Raw genomic sequence first — 19653 nt, forward strand, 5'->3', positions numbered from 1 at the left:
CCCATGTGATGTGCGTATAACTACCTCCTTCTTCTGAGATATGTTTTAAGAAATACCTAAAATATCAAACGTTTTATTTTATTTCCCCTGAAAGCATAAACACTTCGTAGCAAATACTATTTTGTTAGCATTATACTACAGAAGAGTATTTTTTTCAGTCCTAAATATAAAAAATTAGGATAAGGGTCACATTACAGGGTTATACATTTTTCTCATAACAAGGTGTTTTTACGTAGTAATGTGATCACTTACATAGTTATAACATAAAACTTTTCATGTTACAACATAATGACTGATATTGTTTAAACATGCATCTCTTTTTTGGCTGATGAAAATGATGTGTGAGGAAATATAGAAAGATTGTAAAATGCACGGCTCTGAGTCTGTACAGAAAGAAGAATGAGTGTGATGCTCTGGAGGTCGTCTTCTCGTCTCTCATTGGTCGCCTGGACGGGCATGAATGACTCCATACAAGCTACACCATCTCAACAATGTAAGTTTCATGTTATAACATGAAAAGTTCTACGTCATAATGAGATAAATGATTACGTTATAAAGTGGTACGTTTCATGTTATAAGAATATAAGTTATAACAAGAAATGTTTCTGGCATGGCAGCATTAGGCTTCCATATAAAACATACAGTCTACTTTTTCTACGTCACCGTGTTAATTTACACTCATAAAAAACAGGCCTCAGACATGCTCCCTTTGTCAAATAAAAAGACAGCAGTTTGGTTAAAACTAAACTGCAAACAAGGATTAAATAGGAAAACTTTTTCAACTTGAAACTTGATTTAAAAAGTTATAGTTAAATTGAGTTATTAAATCTTTTTCCCCATACACTTCTTCTTTGTATTGATCCCATTTGTGATAAATAACCTTTAGTTTACAAATGAGTAATACATTTGTTTTGTCCTACATGTTGTTACTATTTCTGAAGTCTTAATAATACACATGTGAGTGCAGCAGATGTGTCTTTGCTGTTTGTGGATTTGTTTTCTGCTCGGCGCTAAATGACCCAACTCACACGAGCTCAGAGGAAACCATGGTGATTGATCGTGTTCCAGCCGAACCTTCCCCATTTCCTCTCAACTGTAACCTGGGTTAATATACACACAGACGCCTGCTAGAAGAACTTTGGCACATTGCTCCAACCTGTAAGTCATTAATGGGTGCAATAAATACCTTGACTTGCTTATGACTGCATAGCTAAATAGTTCTGCAACACGACAAGAGCATTAACAGCTCTGGCCGCAGACTCATTCACTGCGAGGCTGCTTTTGGTTCGGAGTTTGACTCTCCTATGTTTGCATGCGGAGCAACGGCACCTGCAACTCGGTAAACTCAAGTCTATTACATCGCTTATTTATTGGCTGTGTTAATAAATCCGACAGGAAACACGTCGTCTGAGCATTCAAATTGAGGTGTAACTACGTGCAGCCTCACTGTCTGGATAACATCACTCTTTTAAAAAATGAGAGTAGAGAGAGCCGGCAGTTATCAAAATAAAAAACAGAGATCAGCAACCAAACATGATGACCGAAATATCCTGTTTGGACAAAACCGCGTTTCCTCGCCAGAAATCCCCCAACTCAAAACGACCCATTAAAAAACAGTGTTCAAAACAGCGAGTCTACAATTTAGAGGCGGCTCTCTCCTAAATGTGGTCCAGACAGCAAAGGCCACAAGGAGGAAGCCCACAACACACAGCAGCTGTAAAGAATAAAAACCAAAAGCTCCAGTTTGAGACATTGTCTTACAGCGATAATACTGGTGTTTTTTTTTTAAAGGGAGGATTCTCCTACAAGTGAAGACAGACACCATGTATCAGGTTAGATGATGACTTTCTGAGTGAATCACCAATGTCTAACATCAACTTAAAATGTATGTTAATGCAGGGAAAGAGGAAGCTGAAGTAATGCTTTAATGGACTTTATTTTTGAACATTTGATTTTCTCAATAACAGATATTTTGAGTTTTCAAAATAAAGTATTTAATTAAAATTGTAGTGTTTAAAGCCTTGCTCAAGATTCTGCCTTGATGGGCTGCATACACACAGAGTTAATAAAAGAAACACTAATTGTGTCCTATTCTGGATACAGAATCTATTTGTTTGTATTTTTTTAAATTTAGATAATGCATGTTATTTTGATTGAATCACCTGTTATTCCTAGCAAAGATTTTGTTAAAATGATGCATGCATACACCCGTGATGTATCTCTGAAAGCCCAAACTGTGATTGTAGATATCACGAGTGATATTATTACCCCAAGTCAAATTGATTTTAGTGAGTAGAGAAACCTTTAACGTTCACGTGTATTTTCTTTTGTGATGTCTCTTTGGCAGAACATTTTTGAAATGATGAGAAATTAAAACCCGAAAACCTTTTTTTATTTATGTAGATTAACATGAATTAACATAACGGCTACTATTGTAGAAAAAGCAGAAATAAATGACAGAACTCATACTTGCAGTGTAGTTACATGTTTGTGTTTTGTAAATGGTAGCAGAAATAGTGACATGCTGAATTGGTGTGATGACTTGTGAGATGATCTGCAATAGAAAAATACACTGAAAAAGTAAGAGGCAGTACTGATTATAAAGATGATGTTGAGAGATGCTTTATATATGTTTTAGGCAACAGGAACCAAATATGCAGATCTAGAGTTTATGCTTAAAAAAAGTTTTATAATGTTTTTTGTTAAAGTTAAAAGTTTAGCAAAAACAATCAAATTAATCAATGAATATTTAAGAAGCGAAATGAGCCAGCAAAGATTTACATATATGAACTAGCAAGCTAGGATCTAGAGAGGATGCTGTAGTGTTATAGAAATATATTGATTGAATCAGTTTTCAGTGGTTGTTACATCTGAAATCAAGTACAAGTATCTATTTTATATATATATATATATATATATATATATATATATATATTATACCGTATCACTTAACTTGTTAAATGTGACAATAGACTACTTTCTGTTTGTGATCATCAGAAGGAAAACTGACAGAACAAAAGCGCATCAAGTGTTTTTTTTCCAGGCACATAATTGCGACCCCCTGAAAACGGCTAATTTCGAGTCCCTACCAACCAGTTGAGAACCGCTGCACTAGAGACTGACAGCTTCATGATAGGAGCCACTGCACCGTTCTTTTAAGTCCTTTTTTTTACAAGGGAACTTTGGATGAAATTACAGCTAGCTGACTTAGTATCTTTGGAACTGGGCCTCTAAAAACCTGAACATGTTTTTCTTTTTTCATAAAGACTATGTCAAACCAACAGGGATAATTGAGGCTTTCCTGAGCAAGATTTGAGCTTCTGAAAACACAACAAAATACGAGCATATATTCTGGGGTTCTGGAGCAACACTTCTAAACATGCATTTACTGTATTTCTCCAGAGAGGAATCATTTTCCAATCCATCATATCTGAATGTGTCACAGTGGACTATCTATTGTGGATTATGAGGTAACATGACAGTGAGCTGCGGGCGGAGGGGAGTAAACGAAGAAGAAAAACAAACAAGAAAGACAGAATTGTTCTCCAGCGTTTGCCCTGTGTGGTTGACTAAATGGGAGACTTTGATGTTAGTGTGTACTTGTGATTTTAACCGCAGTAAGCAAGAGCCCCCACAGCAGCTACCAGGAAATCACAGCACGCCAAGACAATACGCAACTTTTGAGGATTAGCTAAAAAAAAAAAAAAAAAGAAAGAAAAGAAAGCTAAAGCAGTAGATGGGAGAGCCTGAGCAGCACCACAAGATGAGGAAAGTAGCTGTTTGATGAATGTTTCTGTCTCCACGCCTCGCCACCTCCTGTCTCTGTAGCTCTGAATCATTATTAAAGGCAAGATTTAGGAAGCAAACTAGTAGACAGAGAACCACATGAAGATACGACGGTGACTTCATTGTTGTTTCACAGTTGCCAGCAGAACTACATATTCCAACTAGAAATAGTTCAGTTATTAACATCACATCTTGTTATATTCCAGTTTGACAAATATCTGTATGTCAAAAAGAAAAGGCATTCCTGGAAGAACTATTGTTTTCTTTAGTAATCATTTATCAGAGGTTAAACCAGTGCAGTGCTATGGTTCTGGCACATTCTAATAATTTATACCTGGAAAAGTAAATTCTCTCTCTGATCCCCAATTAGGTCCAAACCCAGCAGACTGTCAGACTTCCAGCTCAGGTCTCCGGGAAGTCAAGTCTTCTATCCCCCCTTTGGTGAGGCCAGCCAGGAGACTACTTCAATATGGAAAGGAAAGACGCTCTCTCCCATTTCCACTCCTCATATATCAACCCAAATCCATCAAACTATAGCCTTCTTCTAAATATCTGCTAGAGAATACGGTGCTGTCAGGTTAAAACATCAATAATACGAGTTGGAGTATTAACCCTTCTTCAAATGTGGGTACAGAGCATCAAAATCACATGTTCTGCTTTATGAGAGAGGGCTAATCCTAAGATAAGAAACAGCTAAAGTAGTTGAATAGAAGCTAAATATGTGAAGACTCTTGTTTTGTAAAAGTAACTCTTCATCATGTTAAACATTCAGGAGGATTACTTTCGTCTTGGTTCTACTTCAGCACTCTGACTTCACACATGGCGTTACGAGTGTAACCCCCGTCGTAAAGCAGGGCTCAGGCTAAAGGCCCTGCCTGAATGTGACATTAAATGCCATTTAAAGTCAAGACACTGTCTGATTTGCCACAGTGATGAATGCCAAACCTGGGCCAGGCCTTCAGTGGAACACTAAATTCCTCTGAGCAGCAAATGAGCTCTGACTATTTCTTTTTATTTGATCCTATTTCATTTGGTAGCGTCCGCACCTCTCTGTCAGGTCCAATATTTGGACAGTTAAAATGATCTTTATGTAGGTACTACCACCGGTCTGATCTGGAGGTTCAACCTTAAGTTTGAAAAAGCAGCTCAAAGATCTGGTTATGCAGGTTTTTTTTAAGATACTTTCAGGTTAGGATGCTGGAGTTCAAAGCGAGGATTATTAACAGAATAAAATATACTCTGCTTCACATGAGCCCTACAGTGGGTTTAACTCCTCGTGGCCTCTCCACTCATCTCTCTCACTCTGAGAGGAGCACAGAGAGAGGTCATCACCTTCTCCCCAAACAGGAAGCTCCATCAAAAGAGGATCATGTTTCTGCACAAGCCAGTGAAGGAGAGGGCAGCCAAGAGGACGGGGACTCTCTCCTGAGCATCGTTGACTCTACACACACACATACACACACACACACACACACACACACACACACACACACACACACTCGCAGCAGAGTCAGGGATGACATTATGTGTGCAAACACAATCCTGTGTCAATTTAAATACGATTCATGAAAATTTTCATGAAGAGAAAGTCAAAGGTTGATTTACACATACTGATTTTGTCCCAGGACAAGGTTAAGCTAGGAGAGGTGAGTTTTTGACTGTTAGCACAAAGTCTCCTGACATTTGACCTAAGCCTGGAGGGCAAGACAACGCAGCCGGCACCTCAGGATCAGGTGAGGGCCAAGCAGGCTTCTTGTTCCAGTCAAACAGAGCGTGAAAAGTGCGAGTCATTCTGAGCCTCTCTGTGACACAATTCACATTGTGGATGGAAGAGATCTGTGTTAGCTTTATAATTAAGACCACTTGCTTTCTTTAGGCAGGTTTATAATAGCCAGGTATAAATATTTATTCCTGGCGTCTGCAGAGGATAAAAATGGTGGGAGTCAGAGGTGGAGCTCGCCAAACATCCAGAATCCAACACTCGCTCTGTGATGCTTTTACCCCCGAGGACTTCTGTGCCAGACTGCGCTGCAACGGAGATCAAATACGAGGGCCCTTATGTTGCATTTATTGTCTTCAGGTCTTCCATTTTTCCTAATAAATGAGTGACAGCTTGAGGTGGGTCTGGGTACTTTAGTAGACTCTTTGTATTTTTCCCTCGGGTCAGAGAGTAGAGGGCTTTAACAGCGATCTAAAAAACGTAGGGGAAACTTGCAGAGCATATCTAATTGCTTTCATATGCCATATTATTGGTTGATTTAAATAACCACAGACACAAGGGGGCACAGGGTGCATCGCCTTTAACCTCTGCATGGCCCTGGCCAAGACTGACTGGCTGGCTGGCGTGGTTACTGAGTGGATCGGCGCCCACAACACTTTGAGCACATAACACCAAAATCAGGTTTTCTTCCGGCAATTATCCCCCTGATGCTTCCTCAGTGAGCTGGAGTTGGCTTTTTGGACGCTACCCTAGTTGCTGTAGAGTCCATTAGAGCAATTTAGATGCTTCTTTTGCTCGCTGTTCTGTCACTGGTGTTAAAACAGGAAAGCTTTAGGTGTTAAGATGACAGGGAAGTGAAGATGCAATGTCTGGAAACTGGGAAATGATGCCTCAGGCGTGCCTGGTTCTGGAATACACCCCAAAACCTCTCTCGGCATTTACATTTAAACTGCCCTGGTGAAAGATAGCCATGCACACCATAACAGTGACTGCTTTGCAATGCAACAGAGATGAAGATGTACTGCAGTGTGCAGTAAAAACCCTAATAACCGATATCTAAATGACTATTCTACAAAAGGTAATGTCTTACTGGTCAAATCTTTCTTCAGCTTCCTGATGTCCTTGGCGAGGTCTTCGAACTTCACCTGTGCAGCCTGGAAGAATTCCTGAGGCTCCGGCAGAGGAAACACACTCTTATCTGTGCCAGCATCCTGGAACACATAGACGTATACGAGTGTTGAGTAAGTAATGTGAGTGCTACATTTGGATAATCTGATTGATGGTATCTTACCTTGTCAAAATTACGCAGGTAGTATAGAACAACGTAATCCACCAGATTCATACGATTGTCCTGAGGAGGAAATAAATGACTATAAAGATCAGGCTTTACATTGCTTACTGATATATCAATATGATTTGACTGTATGGGTTTACTTTGCTAATATTTATGTAAAATTTGAAGTTATGCATTACCCTGCTCTTGACATCCTTTAGTTTTGGGAGAATTTCCAGTCCAAAGCCATCGGCCTGACCTCTTGTCCTGTTCCCTCCGTTCATGTAGTTCCCAAAGGCCAGAACAAGACCCATCACATCCCGCAAACTATCACACTCTAACAGCTCCTGAAACACAGATACACACTTGTATTAGTAAGATTTATTTTGGCTTATTAACACTTTTCTGAAGCAGTGCTGGTTGACATGGTACTCTTACTTTGCAGACATGCGTGATGATGTCCACTTTGCGGCCGATGGAGGCGATGATATCGAGGAACACTGACTGAAATATGATGCAGCGTGATCGGCCTGCAAAGTCGGGAATCTGGGAGAGCTCATAAAGAAACCTGGAAACAAAAAAAAAAGGTGGGGGGGGGGGGGGGGTATGTTATGACAGAATTAAACAAAATGTCTTACAGGAAGTACTATTCTGGGGTCTTGGCAGGCTCTGGTCCTCTAAGCAGGCAGGCTGAGTCAGTGTCGCTGTTCACAAGCGCACAGGCAGCTGATAGTCATGAGCGGCGCTGCTCTGCTGGGTTTGAAGGGTCCATGGGGTCAGGTGGAGGGAGAGCAGCGAGCGGCGCACACAGATTGATCAAAGGTAGCTCTGGCCTGATGCGGGAAGACTTATGTAAACAGTGCTGTGTCAGAGGGGAGCAGAGCAGTAACATCCTGTGTGATTAGGCCCTTCTGATGGAAGGAGACACTGAGTAGGGATGACTCTGGCAGCCGTAGTGACAGCTCTGGTCAAACATGGAAACAGGAAGGCCAGGCTGAGCGGCACCACTGGGTCCGAGCCTCGTTAACTGGCCTGGACTACTTAACCCTGACAGGAACTACTGAAACAATGCCCATGAATGCAATTTATGTCCGAGATTGGTGGATTACTTTATGAAAAATAAAGACTTTGAGGGATCAGAGAGACACCTGAATGTGCAAATGTTGGCCATATTCCCTTTTTTTTGTTTTACGGTGTGATTAATTTCACCAATAATTCTAAGAAAAAAAGTAACATTTTTAGGTCATAAATAAAACATAAATGGGTCATAAGTTAAGTCAAAGTAAACAAAAAATTAATTAATCTGGTTTTATTTCACGTTGTTTTACATTTACTGACTGGTTGTGACATCACATAAACCCCTGTCAACCAATTTAATTTAGCTTTATTAATGGTTTGGAAATCAAACAAATACAACTCACCATAACTTTCTGATTATTTTAATTTCATTTCAAACCTTTATTTAAGCCTTCGAAAATCATTGCGGTTTCCCTCATTTGCAATGATGTCCAGATACAAATCAAAACAAACAAAAAGGGCACAAATAAAACAAAAAAGACAGGTCAGGATGATTCTCAGTAGAACCAATCACACACTGTGGTAAAGTGATTTGTGATCATTGTCTTAATATGTCCAAGAGAAACAAGAGTGTCAATCTTGACAGAGTGTTGTAAAATATTCCACATTTTTGGAGCAAAAAAGTTAAAAGCGGATTTTCCAAGTTCAGAGTAAAACTAAGTATATCAGTAATAGGTTTTTCATGATTTTTTAATGTGTATGAGAAAATGTTTTACTATAAAACTCACTGTTCAGGTTTGTCCAGCAGTTTGACGTCTTCTTCTTTGGAGCTTTCATAATGTTTTGTTATCTTGGCCAACTCATCACTGGTGGCCCTCTAGAAAAGACAGAACATGAACAAAAAAAGAAGATAGAAGTTCATTAATGCAACTGAATTTAATCAGACGGTATATGTTCAAGTGAAGGATGCTGCTCAATAACAAAAATGATGTGCATCAACGTACAATAGTTCAACTTATTTGTAGTCATATTTTTCAGACATTAACATTATATCATTTCTGTCTCCTTGAGTGCTTCTTACAACAACTTACATTTTCATACAAAGCCTCAATGGTTTCCAAGTCCACCACGGAGTTGTCCAAAGTGAGAACGGCTGCAATGGTAAAGAAATTCATTAGAAGTATTCAGTTTAATAAATGCACGAGATCTTGGCCAAAGCATTCTGCCTTTAATTTTGTCCAACTTAAAGGAGCACTATGTAACTCTGTCACCTAATGTTTAAAATGGGTACTGCAGTCCAAATTCAAAACATTGGAGAGAGCTGCACTTCAATGTTTCTTTAATGTCTGATGATATATTAAGGTAAAATTTATGATTTATTGTAGTAGATATCTTACAGATTGGACCTATCATATGTCATAGGGTTAGGGTTATATGACCTAACATATGGGGTTATATGTGAGGCAAACCATGATTATGGAACACTATTTATTGTTAAAAACTACGACAAAACCAGGAAAAAAGAGCAATGTTTCCTCGTGTCTCTATGCTTCTACATTCAATATACCCATTTTTGGACATATGGCAATTATAGACCCAGAGAAGGCAGCAGCCTTTCTGGATCTGGTTTACAGTTTCTACGATACATGGTAGAGTTACAACAGGCATTTGTGAATGCAGCAATGAAATGTGTTCACTGACAATGTTTTTTTTGGAAGTGTTTCTGATCCCATGTATCATACCTGTTTTTAATACAGGGCAGTCTGAGAGTCCAAAAATCCTAGGCCCTCAACTAGAATCACTACAGCTGCTAATAATGATTTTTAGAATGATGCACCAATTAAAGATGTAGGTGAATAAAAGTGTAGGGGAAATTGGATTTTCTTGAACTTTTTCGTCTACAAGACTAACAGAGTAAATCTGAAAGTGCAAAGGGAGGGCAGAAGTGTAGAGGACAGCACTGTGACTCCTGTTCTGTGTCTGAGAGGTGTCACAAGTTTATGGCTTCTGTGTAGGAGGAGGGGAAGAGGAAAAGATGGGAGGGAAGGCTCCAGAATGCTCGATAAGCTGACAGTTGTCTGGTTGGTGCAGACAACCACAGAAAGTATGCACACATCATTTATTGTTCTACAATCATTGACTCAATGTGATGAAAATAAAAATAAAAATTTGTCACCAATACCAAGCAGCACACTTTCTGTTTCGATTTCAGCTTCAAGTACCAAAAACTGTCCAGAACTAACAATTGGCAGCAAATACTTCAAGGCCAACTCTACAACTTTTGAAAAACAGTCACCGTGGTCACAAGTGAAAATTATGAAACCACCCAATATTGAACACTTGTAGTGTATTAAAAATATAGTACAAAATTGAAACAGTCACAAACTGACATCCTTTTGTATGTAGTTACACACCTTAAAAAACGTGAGGGTTGCTTTCATTTGGCAACATTACATCACTGAAATCATGTCGCTTCCTGAAATTAAAGTATTCAAGCTATGTTGGGTAACTTTTTCCAAATGCCAGCCGCCTCAGCCACAAGTTGCAATTTCAAGATGACTGTTAATGATAAAATGTAACTTTACAGTAGCAGAAGGGGGAAAAAGTAACTTAAGCAATATTACACACAATGCTAAACCTTGTAACTTGCAATAGCTCTACATAGCCGCCTTACACGTTAACATTAAATCAAAACTTGAAAGGTCCCAGATATGACCCCAGGTGATATTTATGTGATTACAATAAATGCTATACTGTAGTGTAACAGAGGAAGAAGTAAAAGGCACTGAAAAATCCAGTCTAAGTAAGCATTAGCTTCCTAACATAAACAATTTCAATATAACTGGTTAACGTTGCAAAAGTTGCACTTACTTACTAGCACAAGAGCTAAGCTAAAAACTAAAAGCACACATAAAGAAAAAATATCTAAGAAAGTTCAAAAGTAGACACTAGCAAACATAAAAACAGCCCTCTAGTATACAGATTTTAAAGGGGAATTTGGCAACATGCCAACGAGAAAAGTCTCAAACCACCTTCCATAGCGTTTGAAAAACTACAAATTCTAGCAAAGGTTTGCTAAGTCTGGCTATTAACACATTAGCTACCTAGCATACAAACATGAAAGCGCAACTTTTGCTGAATGACAGCCTGATGGCCATAAATGACAACTATGCGATAAATGCAATCAGTAAAATGTAGTTCAGCTGTTCGACAAGCAGAAAAAAGTCACAAACCAACTTCAATGATGTTAAACATACTGTTAAATCTATTTCAAGTTGCTTAATTTAGATAAAATGACATTACTTCATAGCAAAACCTTATATCGAAATTCGGCATATTTGGCAAAGGAACAACTATCGTCATAATCTGTTCAATTCATACTTATTTATTTGGATCAATTCATGTATGTTAGGCCGCTTTTAACACTGAGGCATTCTTTTTTTATTTTTAGAATTGCTTCAGGTAGAATAAAATGTTTAGAGAAATGTGGCATAGCGGTACCAGTACCATGTGTCATGAATTGTTGGCAAAGGTAAAATTAACAGTCTAAAAAACACAGCCCAAGTCTTCAATCACTAACTGCTCCTAGCTAACAAGTTAATACTTTGCACTCTGTTTCCCAGCTGTTCCTGTTGCAGAGAAGCTGTCAATGTGGTCCTGATGTCTGGATCAGAGAGATCGCTGGAGGTCCATTTCCTACATCTTATTAGAGTGGATTATTCAGTCCCTCAGCCATGCAGCCGTCAATCACACACCAAAGGGGGGCCTGCTCCAGTGTGCACAAGAGCACTCTGATCCGAGGGGAGCCGGATATCTCTCCACACCAACAGATCAAAGCAGGCCTGTCAACCGCCTCACACCCTCTCCTTACACTTTTCACTCATCGGCTTTAGTGTGGAAGGGCATGTGTGGTGTGTGAACAAGCTCATATGTGTGTGTTTGTAGTTGGTGTGTGGGGGAGAGCCTCCCTTTGCCCTTGAACCATGGTGGCCCTTGAGGTCCCCCAGTCACTCCTTCGGGTGCATTTTACCCCCCCTCTGCCTTAAGTAGAGTGCTACCTTCTCTGCTCCCCTCCTTCCCTCCCTAGTAGCTCTAATTACATTACATGTCCCATGTCCTTTTAATTTGGCAACAAAGGGGAGGCAAGCAGGCGAGGCCAAGGACCAGAGCCCTTAGAAGTGCTTATTAAGGTGCTGTCCTTCATTGTCAGATTCAAATTGTTAATTTCACTTCCCATTAAGGCACGAGGAGGCAACCTCACACTGAGAGTAAGCTGGCCTTTTTAACCAAACCTGCTCTACAAGCTCACACTGGAACGGAGAGAAAATGAATTAAAAGGGAAAAAAATAAAAACTGGTGCTTTGTGCTGTGGCTTGTGCATGAGGCGGTTTTATGTGGCAGTGCAGTGTCTGCTAACTGTGGAAGGTGGTTTTGTACATGCTCAGATCATTAGTGGGGTGTCAGTCCCATTAGGCTTGTGGAAACCGTCACTGGCTACAATAAACAGATCTGCTGGCCGCATGCTCAGACTAGCAGGCGGCAGGAACTCTCCGCCACAGTCCCAGCACAGGACCAATTCCTGGCCTATCTACTCTGTCCCCAACACACACATTACGTGTTTACATACACAATGTGGCTGGATTTTCCACAGAAGCAAGCAAGCATGTAATCAATTTATGTGGCTCTTCAAATAAAGGAGATTGCAATTTATTGTATTTTTAGCGGTGCAAAAAGGATTTTTGGGCAAGGGCAGCAGTAGCTCAGTCTGTTGGGACTTGGAAGGAAGTATGGAAATCGCTCTAGTGCAGTTCCCGAGCACTGCCAATGTGCTCTTAAGCAAGGCACCAAACCCTCAACTGCTCGGGGGTGCACTCTTTTGTGTGCACCCCCCTCACTCTGACATCTCTTCATAAGTTCATGTCCATAGGATAATGTTTGTGCATTAGTGTAGGTTTAAAGGTAAAAACTGATTTTCAGCCCAGGGATGAATAAAGTATCTTCTTCTTTCTTCATGTGACAGAAAAAACTGAAAGGCTGCTTTCATCCCAGTGTTGAACTCTCATTATCAGACAATTCAAGATATTTTCTTTCCCACCACAGTAATGGAAAATAATCCACTTTTCCACTTGAGACACAAATGAAAAAAATAGTGTGTCTTGTTACAAATTATAAGCTGTCAAGAAGAAGGACATTATTCTCAGCTGCAGGGCTCATTATCTCATCTTCTGAAAAGAACTCCATCTGCATTTCGTCAGAAGTCATTCACAAATTCTTGCCAAATGGGAGTGTACATTCGGTCTGTAATATGAATATGAGCTCCTTCCTTGACAGAGATTTAAATAATATCACAGCTTTCAAAAACATAAGATAACATATCGTCAATGAAAAAACTTTTTTTTTTTTTACCGTGCTGAATGTCCTTCAACTCAAGATGCAGGCTGGATATCAGGATGCCGACAGCTTGGGAACGCTTCCCATCCAGCAGCTTGATTAACTGAATAACACAGAAAACAAATACGTTCTTATATCAGAAGATGAATATTTAGTAGGATTAGTGGGAGCTACATAATGTGTATTTAATTAAGGGTTATTGCCCTATCTTAAATTAATTTATACTAATATATATTATTGTGTTAATCTGAGTATGACACCTTATTAGACTATTAGAACTTCATCAACACATTGACCAAATTTGGGGAATTTTTGGTTCAAATATTGACTTAAATTATTCTTAATCATTTCGCAAACATAGACACGTTCTGTATGTTTGATCTACAGAAACCCCACGTGTACATACATCCATACATTTTATTTACTCAAGCAACAAATCATTTCTTGTTGTTTTGTCAAGGTCTCGACTTACTGATCTTGTATTACCAGAGTTGCAAAAGCACAAAACAAACAGAATTAGTCCTAACTTACATCTTTAGTGTGGGTAACAGCAGCATGACATGTCAGGTTTCTTGCCTATCACAGTGTCCAGATAACTGTTTTTGTTTTATTGAAAGATAATGAGATATTTTGATGCATTATAAAGGAAAGATCAGCTTTGTTATCTCTGAATAACTAGAAAAATAAGTCGAGATCTTGAGAAAACAACTGAAATCAACTCATTATGAGGGGAAAACCAGCATTGTTATCTTTAAATAACAAGATAAATGAGATCTTGAGAAAACAGTTTTACATTTTATCACCGAAAAATAAAGACCATAAAATGTACGGGTTCATGTCTGTTAAAGGCTTTCATTATGCTCCACAATATACCTTGACTTTTCATACTTTGAGTTATTATCAATTCTGTTTTTTAATCAATGACACTAAACGAGTTAAGGAAAATGGTGAATAAAAAATACATTTCTGTGATGAGATGATGAGAGGCCAGGTAAAACTTCCTGCTGTGTAGGAGATGAACCGCCTGGAGCCCCTGTTACTCTATGTAGCAGTCTATGTAGCAGAGATTGACCCAGTTCATCAACACAAGTTGTCACAACCCCTCAACATAATCCAAAAAGATAGAGAAACACACTTTGTCTAATTCATTTCTATAAGGGAGCAAAGTCAAGTTAGAGAGGGTACACCTCTGGTTTACTAAGCACACGTGTGTGATATAATCAAAAATATCAAGTCGTAGTGAAAGTACAAAGGCAAAAGTGGCACCATAAAAGGACAGTCTAGAAGAGCAAGGCAAAGAGAAGCAGGGCTTTTTTTATAACAAACTATAAATTCACAGGATTTTTATTTGTACCTACACATGGTCACAATTACTTATGACTGAATTAGCCATAAAGCCAGAGAGAGTTTTGGCAAGGTAAAGCCCCGCTCTAAAAGTTAATGTGTCAGGCTTCTTCATTAGGTATTATGGCGTTGTCGGCTACTCGGCTGTCCAGTGGGAGCTGGAGAGCAGAAGCCTTAGAAGTGGGTATTGCATTACAGGGCGTTAGTGGGTGCCATGCTGCTTCCAGCTCTATTACCTGGATCGCTGGGGATCTCCCTCTCTAAGGAGTTGTGTAGCAGGCTTTCCCCAACACCTCTAATTAACCATTTTGGACGGGCCACTCTAAAAGCAGCCCAGGAACCCTTTCCCTGCTTACAATTAGCTTAAATAGTTACATTAATGAGAGAAGACAACTGATGCTGGAGGCTGGGTAGCAAACAGCTTGGGTTAGATGCTGATGCTGAGACAGTTGGGCATCAATAGCTACAACTCCCTCTAGTGGACAAAATGAAATTACATGTACAGCAAGGCGTTTGGAATGCTTAGAAGAGGGAGGAGGAGAAAAAGAGTGAAGTGAGCCGCCAAAGAAAAATAAACAGAATGATGGAGGGAGGCAATGTGAGCTGAAGCAGGTGGTTGATGTTCGGCGAGTAGGGCAAGGCAACTTCAGGTTTTGATAGTTTACACCATCAGCCGGCAGGGCAGCCAGCCTGCTCTACATCCACTGTCTGTCTTACTATCTGTCTGGAATCCCCCAGCCAGATTTGAAAAAAGAAAAAAAACTGAATCAAGACTTTTCATCATTAATCACCCACTTTACACCCATCAACCCCAGTCTCACCCAGCCGTGTTATTCTTACACCCACTCTCCGACGTCAGAGCTAGAGCGCCAAATATGTCTTTAATAAACGCTTTGTGATTGCTCACGAGTTATTCCCATAAACCGATAAAAGCAGCTGTTTGTTTAAGGAGATCTGCAATTCACATTTGATTTATGTGGAAAGAGGAAATTGCCATTTTTGTGTTTACCGATGTGCATATTTATACTTTCGGCTGCATTGATTTCTTCATCCTCAGCCGTCTCTTCCTCGCCTCTAATCTGTCAATAAAGAATGCACGGACATGCACACTGTCTCCAATCGCTCCTGCTCACTCCTATGGGTGCTCCGTCATCATTGCTTCCTCCATCCAGCGGATTGGAGTGGAGCCACATGCCTGCAATTACCCCCCTGGTACAGTCCAGTCGGGTCTGCTCTCTTCAATGTCATCTTCTCTTCTTTGATATGCTAATCCACACAGCGAAAAGGCTCCAGAGTAAACAAGAGCTTTGATTTTTCTATGGTACACATGATAGAGATTAGCCCACTCATGTAGGCATTGTTGCATCCCCAGAGTTTCAACTTTTGGCGTGTGTAGTAGTTGGAAAGTGGCTCATATGCATAATGTACACACACATTCCTTTCCCTCAGACTCATCTCCTCTCCCCACACAGAGAAGCCACCACCACCACCCCCACTTGCTCCCCCGGGCTGTGGTGTTAGCATGATCTGGCAACACTTTTTGAGCAAGTGCATAATGACTTAGGAGGACATGCCGTCATCACACACATGCATTCAGGACACACAGACGCACATACACAAAACACGCGGCAAAGTAAACAGACGAATGAAACCCACTTCTGTCACACAGACGCATAAACAGATTGAATGGCATCTTTATTGCAGAACCCTGCTCTGTCAGAGACAAGAGACAGGTTGTCTGCAATCTGCACGAGAGTCCACTTGTCTTGTGAGTCACAAGGTGGTACAGGGACCACTGAGGGGTCAGATTCTGCAGATTGAGTGGCCATGTAGAGGCCACAGGAATAGATTGATCAAACGTCTTAGAATAACATTAGGATTGCTTAAAAAAAAAAAAAAGGTGAATTGACGTTAAATCTGTAAGGACTTTCATGGGTTGTGGACTGGAAGGTTGCAGATTCAAGTTGCGGTTCGGACCACGCTTGGAATTTGGGACTGGTTGCTGGAGAGGTGCCAGTTTTGCTTCCAAAGTGGCCTTGAGCAAGCACCAAACCCTGGACTGTTCGCCATTTAATCACAGGGCTGACATATAGAGACAGACGACTGGGCACACTCACGTTTACACCTACGGGCAATTAAAGAGTCACCAATTAACCTAACGAACCGGAGTACCTGGAGAGAACCCACGCATACACAGAACATGCAAACTCCACACAGAGAGGCCCTGTCCGACGGGGATTTGAACCTAGAACCTCCCAGCTGTGAGGCAACAGTGCTAATCACTGCCCCACCGATCCCCTACACATCCTCTCCACTCCACACCTGCACCACCCCCCCCATAGATAGTACACCTTCATGATCCCTTCCTACCTAATAAGTCTCGTCTAGTTTTCCTCCCAGCTCTGATCCCTTCCTCAAAACCTCTCAAAGAAATCTGTTTCTTGTATTTGTCGTTTTGCTTTTATTATTCCCAGCCTTTTCACCAGCTGAACTTCTTGGAAGCGATCATCATCTAGTGATTCAGATGATTCCTCTCCTAAATGTTTCCTCCCCTCTTTAACTCGCAGTATAAACTTCCAAGAAAAAAAAAAGGATTAGGTAAACATAATTATTATATTTTGACAACCTTTCTAGGCAGTGGGACTTCCAAAGGAGCAGAAAACAATCATACTTTTGGTTTTCACTAAGAGATGGATTGTGAATGCTCTTCCTGCCTCTAAACACAGACTTTCTTATTGTTACGAGTACAGTTTTACGTGAAGTGCTGGAGACTACATGTCTTTATATAGTTTTCAATGCTTGAAAAACACCTAAATTGACGCAATAGCTTTTTTTCCCTCCTCTGGTATGAAGTTGTTTCAGCATTTTTTCCATCAGTATATCTTCCATGCTGACGTAAGCAAAGACAGGAGACAGTTGGAAGGATTAGTGTCTGGATGTGGCCGTCTGAGTTGGATCAAATATTGGACGCTTTGCTGCTTTCAAGTGACCAGACTGAATAGAGAGATCTAAGGATGGAGCTCTCTCTCACACACAGGCACACACATACGCACACACATTGTGGGCCTCTGGAGTAGAGTGGAGCCTTAACCAATTGATCAGAATAGGGGAGCTGTATGGATTTAGAAGGGACAGTCTCAGGCAGCGGCCGATGTTTAACTGCTCGGACGCCAGAGTGAGCACCACGAGGCAGCCAGGATGCTGACGCGGCACTGGCTGAGGCAGAGGTGCAGAATTGCAGCACTTGACAAGACACCAAGACACCAACAAGTGTGTCTTTGGGGGTAGATCAATCTGGCAAAGAAGACCATCTTTGTTGATCTTCCCTTTAAAATTTAACTTTGAGGCTTGCACAAATAAATAAATAAAAGCATTATTTAGAATCCACACCTTCGTCACAATCCTGGCTTGCATTAAAGGGAGTGAACTGATGAACTTATAGCCTGTGTTAAGCCCACAATGCAAGACATAGCCACTGTTATCTGCAGAGAAGATCTAATGAGATTTGCAATTTACACCTTCACATTTCACCTTTTGTTCTTTGATTCACACTTGAGGATCCCAGGAGACAAGCATGCTTTTTTAAAGAGTGTGATAAAAAAATAAAAATCTGAATACAGGGCCCTGAGGTGCCTCAGATACCCAATTAATGACAAAGTGAGAGAAAAAAAGACCTAAGGTGACTTTACCTTTTTGGTTTTGGCCTTTTTCTCGTAGGTGTCTGAAAGGGGCTTCTTCTTGGGCTGTTGTGTTGCTTTGGAGAAAAGTTCCTCAAACTCATTAGTGCTGACAATGTTTGGCTCCTCCAGAGAACCCCACAGTGTGTTGTTGCTGGAAAAAAAAGAAGAGAATATATTATTTGCTAATTGATTCATGCAGTTCTAACGTGAATTAAAATGTGGGGTTGTATGCTGCTTAATACTTGATCTAAGAATCATTAACAATGGCGCACAAAGTAGAGTAAGTAATCATGGGGTCTATTTGTGGAAGCTGATTTGATCGCTATTCAACCCACTTTTATCACCGTCTTGCAAAAGCTTGGCAGGAACGGCTGGATTCCCAACTTTGAAAAGTTTATGAGCCAAGTGATAAAAATAACAAAACTTAAGGACAAGCTTGTTCCTCCAATAAAGAAACATTTCCAACATACGAACCAGAATATGGGAGGCGATGTTGTGTTTTAGAAGTTGCTGAGTAACATGGAAAAATACAAACAGAGGCAGATTTTTAGAACAAGATGTGTCTAAAGTCAAGAGGATGATCAGGAGCTCAAACACTTTCCTGTTCACTAAAACCTAAAACATCTGTCTCTGCTTTTCTTCCCTTATTCCGCTAATCAAATGGACATTAACAACATATTCAACAGGCTTACTGGCAGAAATAACTTACTATACAGAACGATAACATCTGTAATACACTGCATGCGTCTGCTTACTGGCTTCCTCCATCTTTCACACATCTCAGCTGTTTTCTCAGGTCAGAGTTTACTGATTTGACACCTCATCTTTGAGCTCATTAAACTGGCAGGTCAATCACAAATCAAGGCCAACTTACAAAGGGCCCCCAAAAACTGGATGCAAAACACTAAAACAAAAGCTCCCTGGCATATAGAAGCAAACACATACAAAATCATTCATAAAAAGCTGAGTTGGGGTCAATAAGTACGGTAACATTTGTCTCCTCTGCAGTGGTGAGACGATTTTCTGGAGCAGTAAAGACGCTTTCTGTTGAAGACATAATGATACCGTCTCTAAAAAAGCCTTTCATTTGAACTTTTTTATCCCCCAAAGACTAAGGGGAAAAAGTCCAATGATGAGCCTCTGACTCCTCGAAACACAACTGTGCAGGAATTCAGCTTGGAAAAGAAAATTACACTCAAACCCCAAGACACATTTCCATGCAAGACAAGTTTGTAATTGAGCAGATCATGGCAATAATTGAATCAGAATCCTCCTTAAAGCTCTGCTCCCTGCCTCTTCAGGAAAAAAAATTGTCGCACATGCTGCCAACTGTGCTTGGTGTTTTAGATTGTGTTGAGACACCTGGCATCATTTCAAACCTTACACCGTTCCCCCCCCCCCTCATAACTCCGAACCTCATGTCATTAACAGCGATCACACAG

The 19653-nt window shown here is 40.3% G+C and overlaps 1 protein-coding gene and 1 long non-coding RNA gene across 4 annotated transcripts in view; one reads left to right on the top strand and one right to left on the bottom strand.

Annotated features, from left to right (window-relative positions):
• The window catches only part of LOC132992804 (formin-1-like), a 53209-nt gene that overhangs the window by 13770 nt on the left and 19786 nt on the right, over positions 1–19653 (bottom strand). For both annotated transcript variants that reach the window (XM_061062306.1, XM_061062305.1), the window contains 8 exons: positions 18221–18362; positions 13203–13290; positions 8888–8949; positions 8585–8673; positions 7218–7347; positions 6980–7126; positions 6798–6857; positions 6597–6717 (listed from right to left, as the gene is read on the bottom strand). In XM_061062306.1, coding sequence (XP_060918289.1) covers positions 6597–6717; positions 6798–6857; positions 6980–7126; positions 7218–7347; positions 8585–8673; positions 8888–8949; positions 13203–13290; positions 18221–18362 — 839 coding nt within the window. The remainder of the gene's footprint in view (positions 1–6596; positions 6718–6797; positions 6858–6979; positions 7127–7217; positions 7348–8584; positions 8674–8887; positions 8950–13202; positions 13291–18220; positions 18363–19653) is intronic.
• LOC132992805 (uncharacterized) lies at positions 820–12746 on the top strand. 2 transcript variants are annotated; one of them, XR_009676383.1, is made up of 5 exons: positions 822–1339; positions 4157–4227; positions 6616–6756; positions 7225–7366; positions 11420–12746. It is a non-coding gene; the product is annotated as an uncharacterized LOC132992805 (long non-coding RNA). The 2 variants fall into 2 exon arrangements; XR_009676384.1 differs by lacking the exon at positions 11420–12746 and having other exon boundaries at positions 820–1339; positions 7225–8174.

The sequence above is a fragment of the Labrus mixtus genome, chromosome 18 (genome assembly GCF_963584025.1).
Source record: "Labrus mixtus chromosome 18, fLabMix1.1, whole genome shotgun sequence".
In the NCBI taxonomy this organism is placed as follows: domain Eukaryota; kingdom Metazoa; phylum Chordata; class Actinopteri; order Labriformes; family Labridae; genus Labrus; species Labrus mixtus.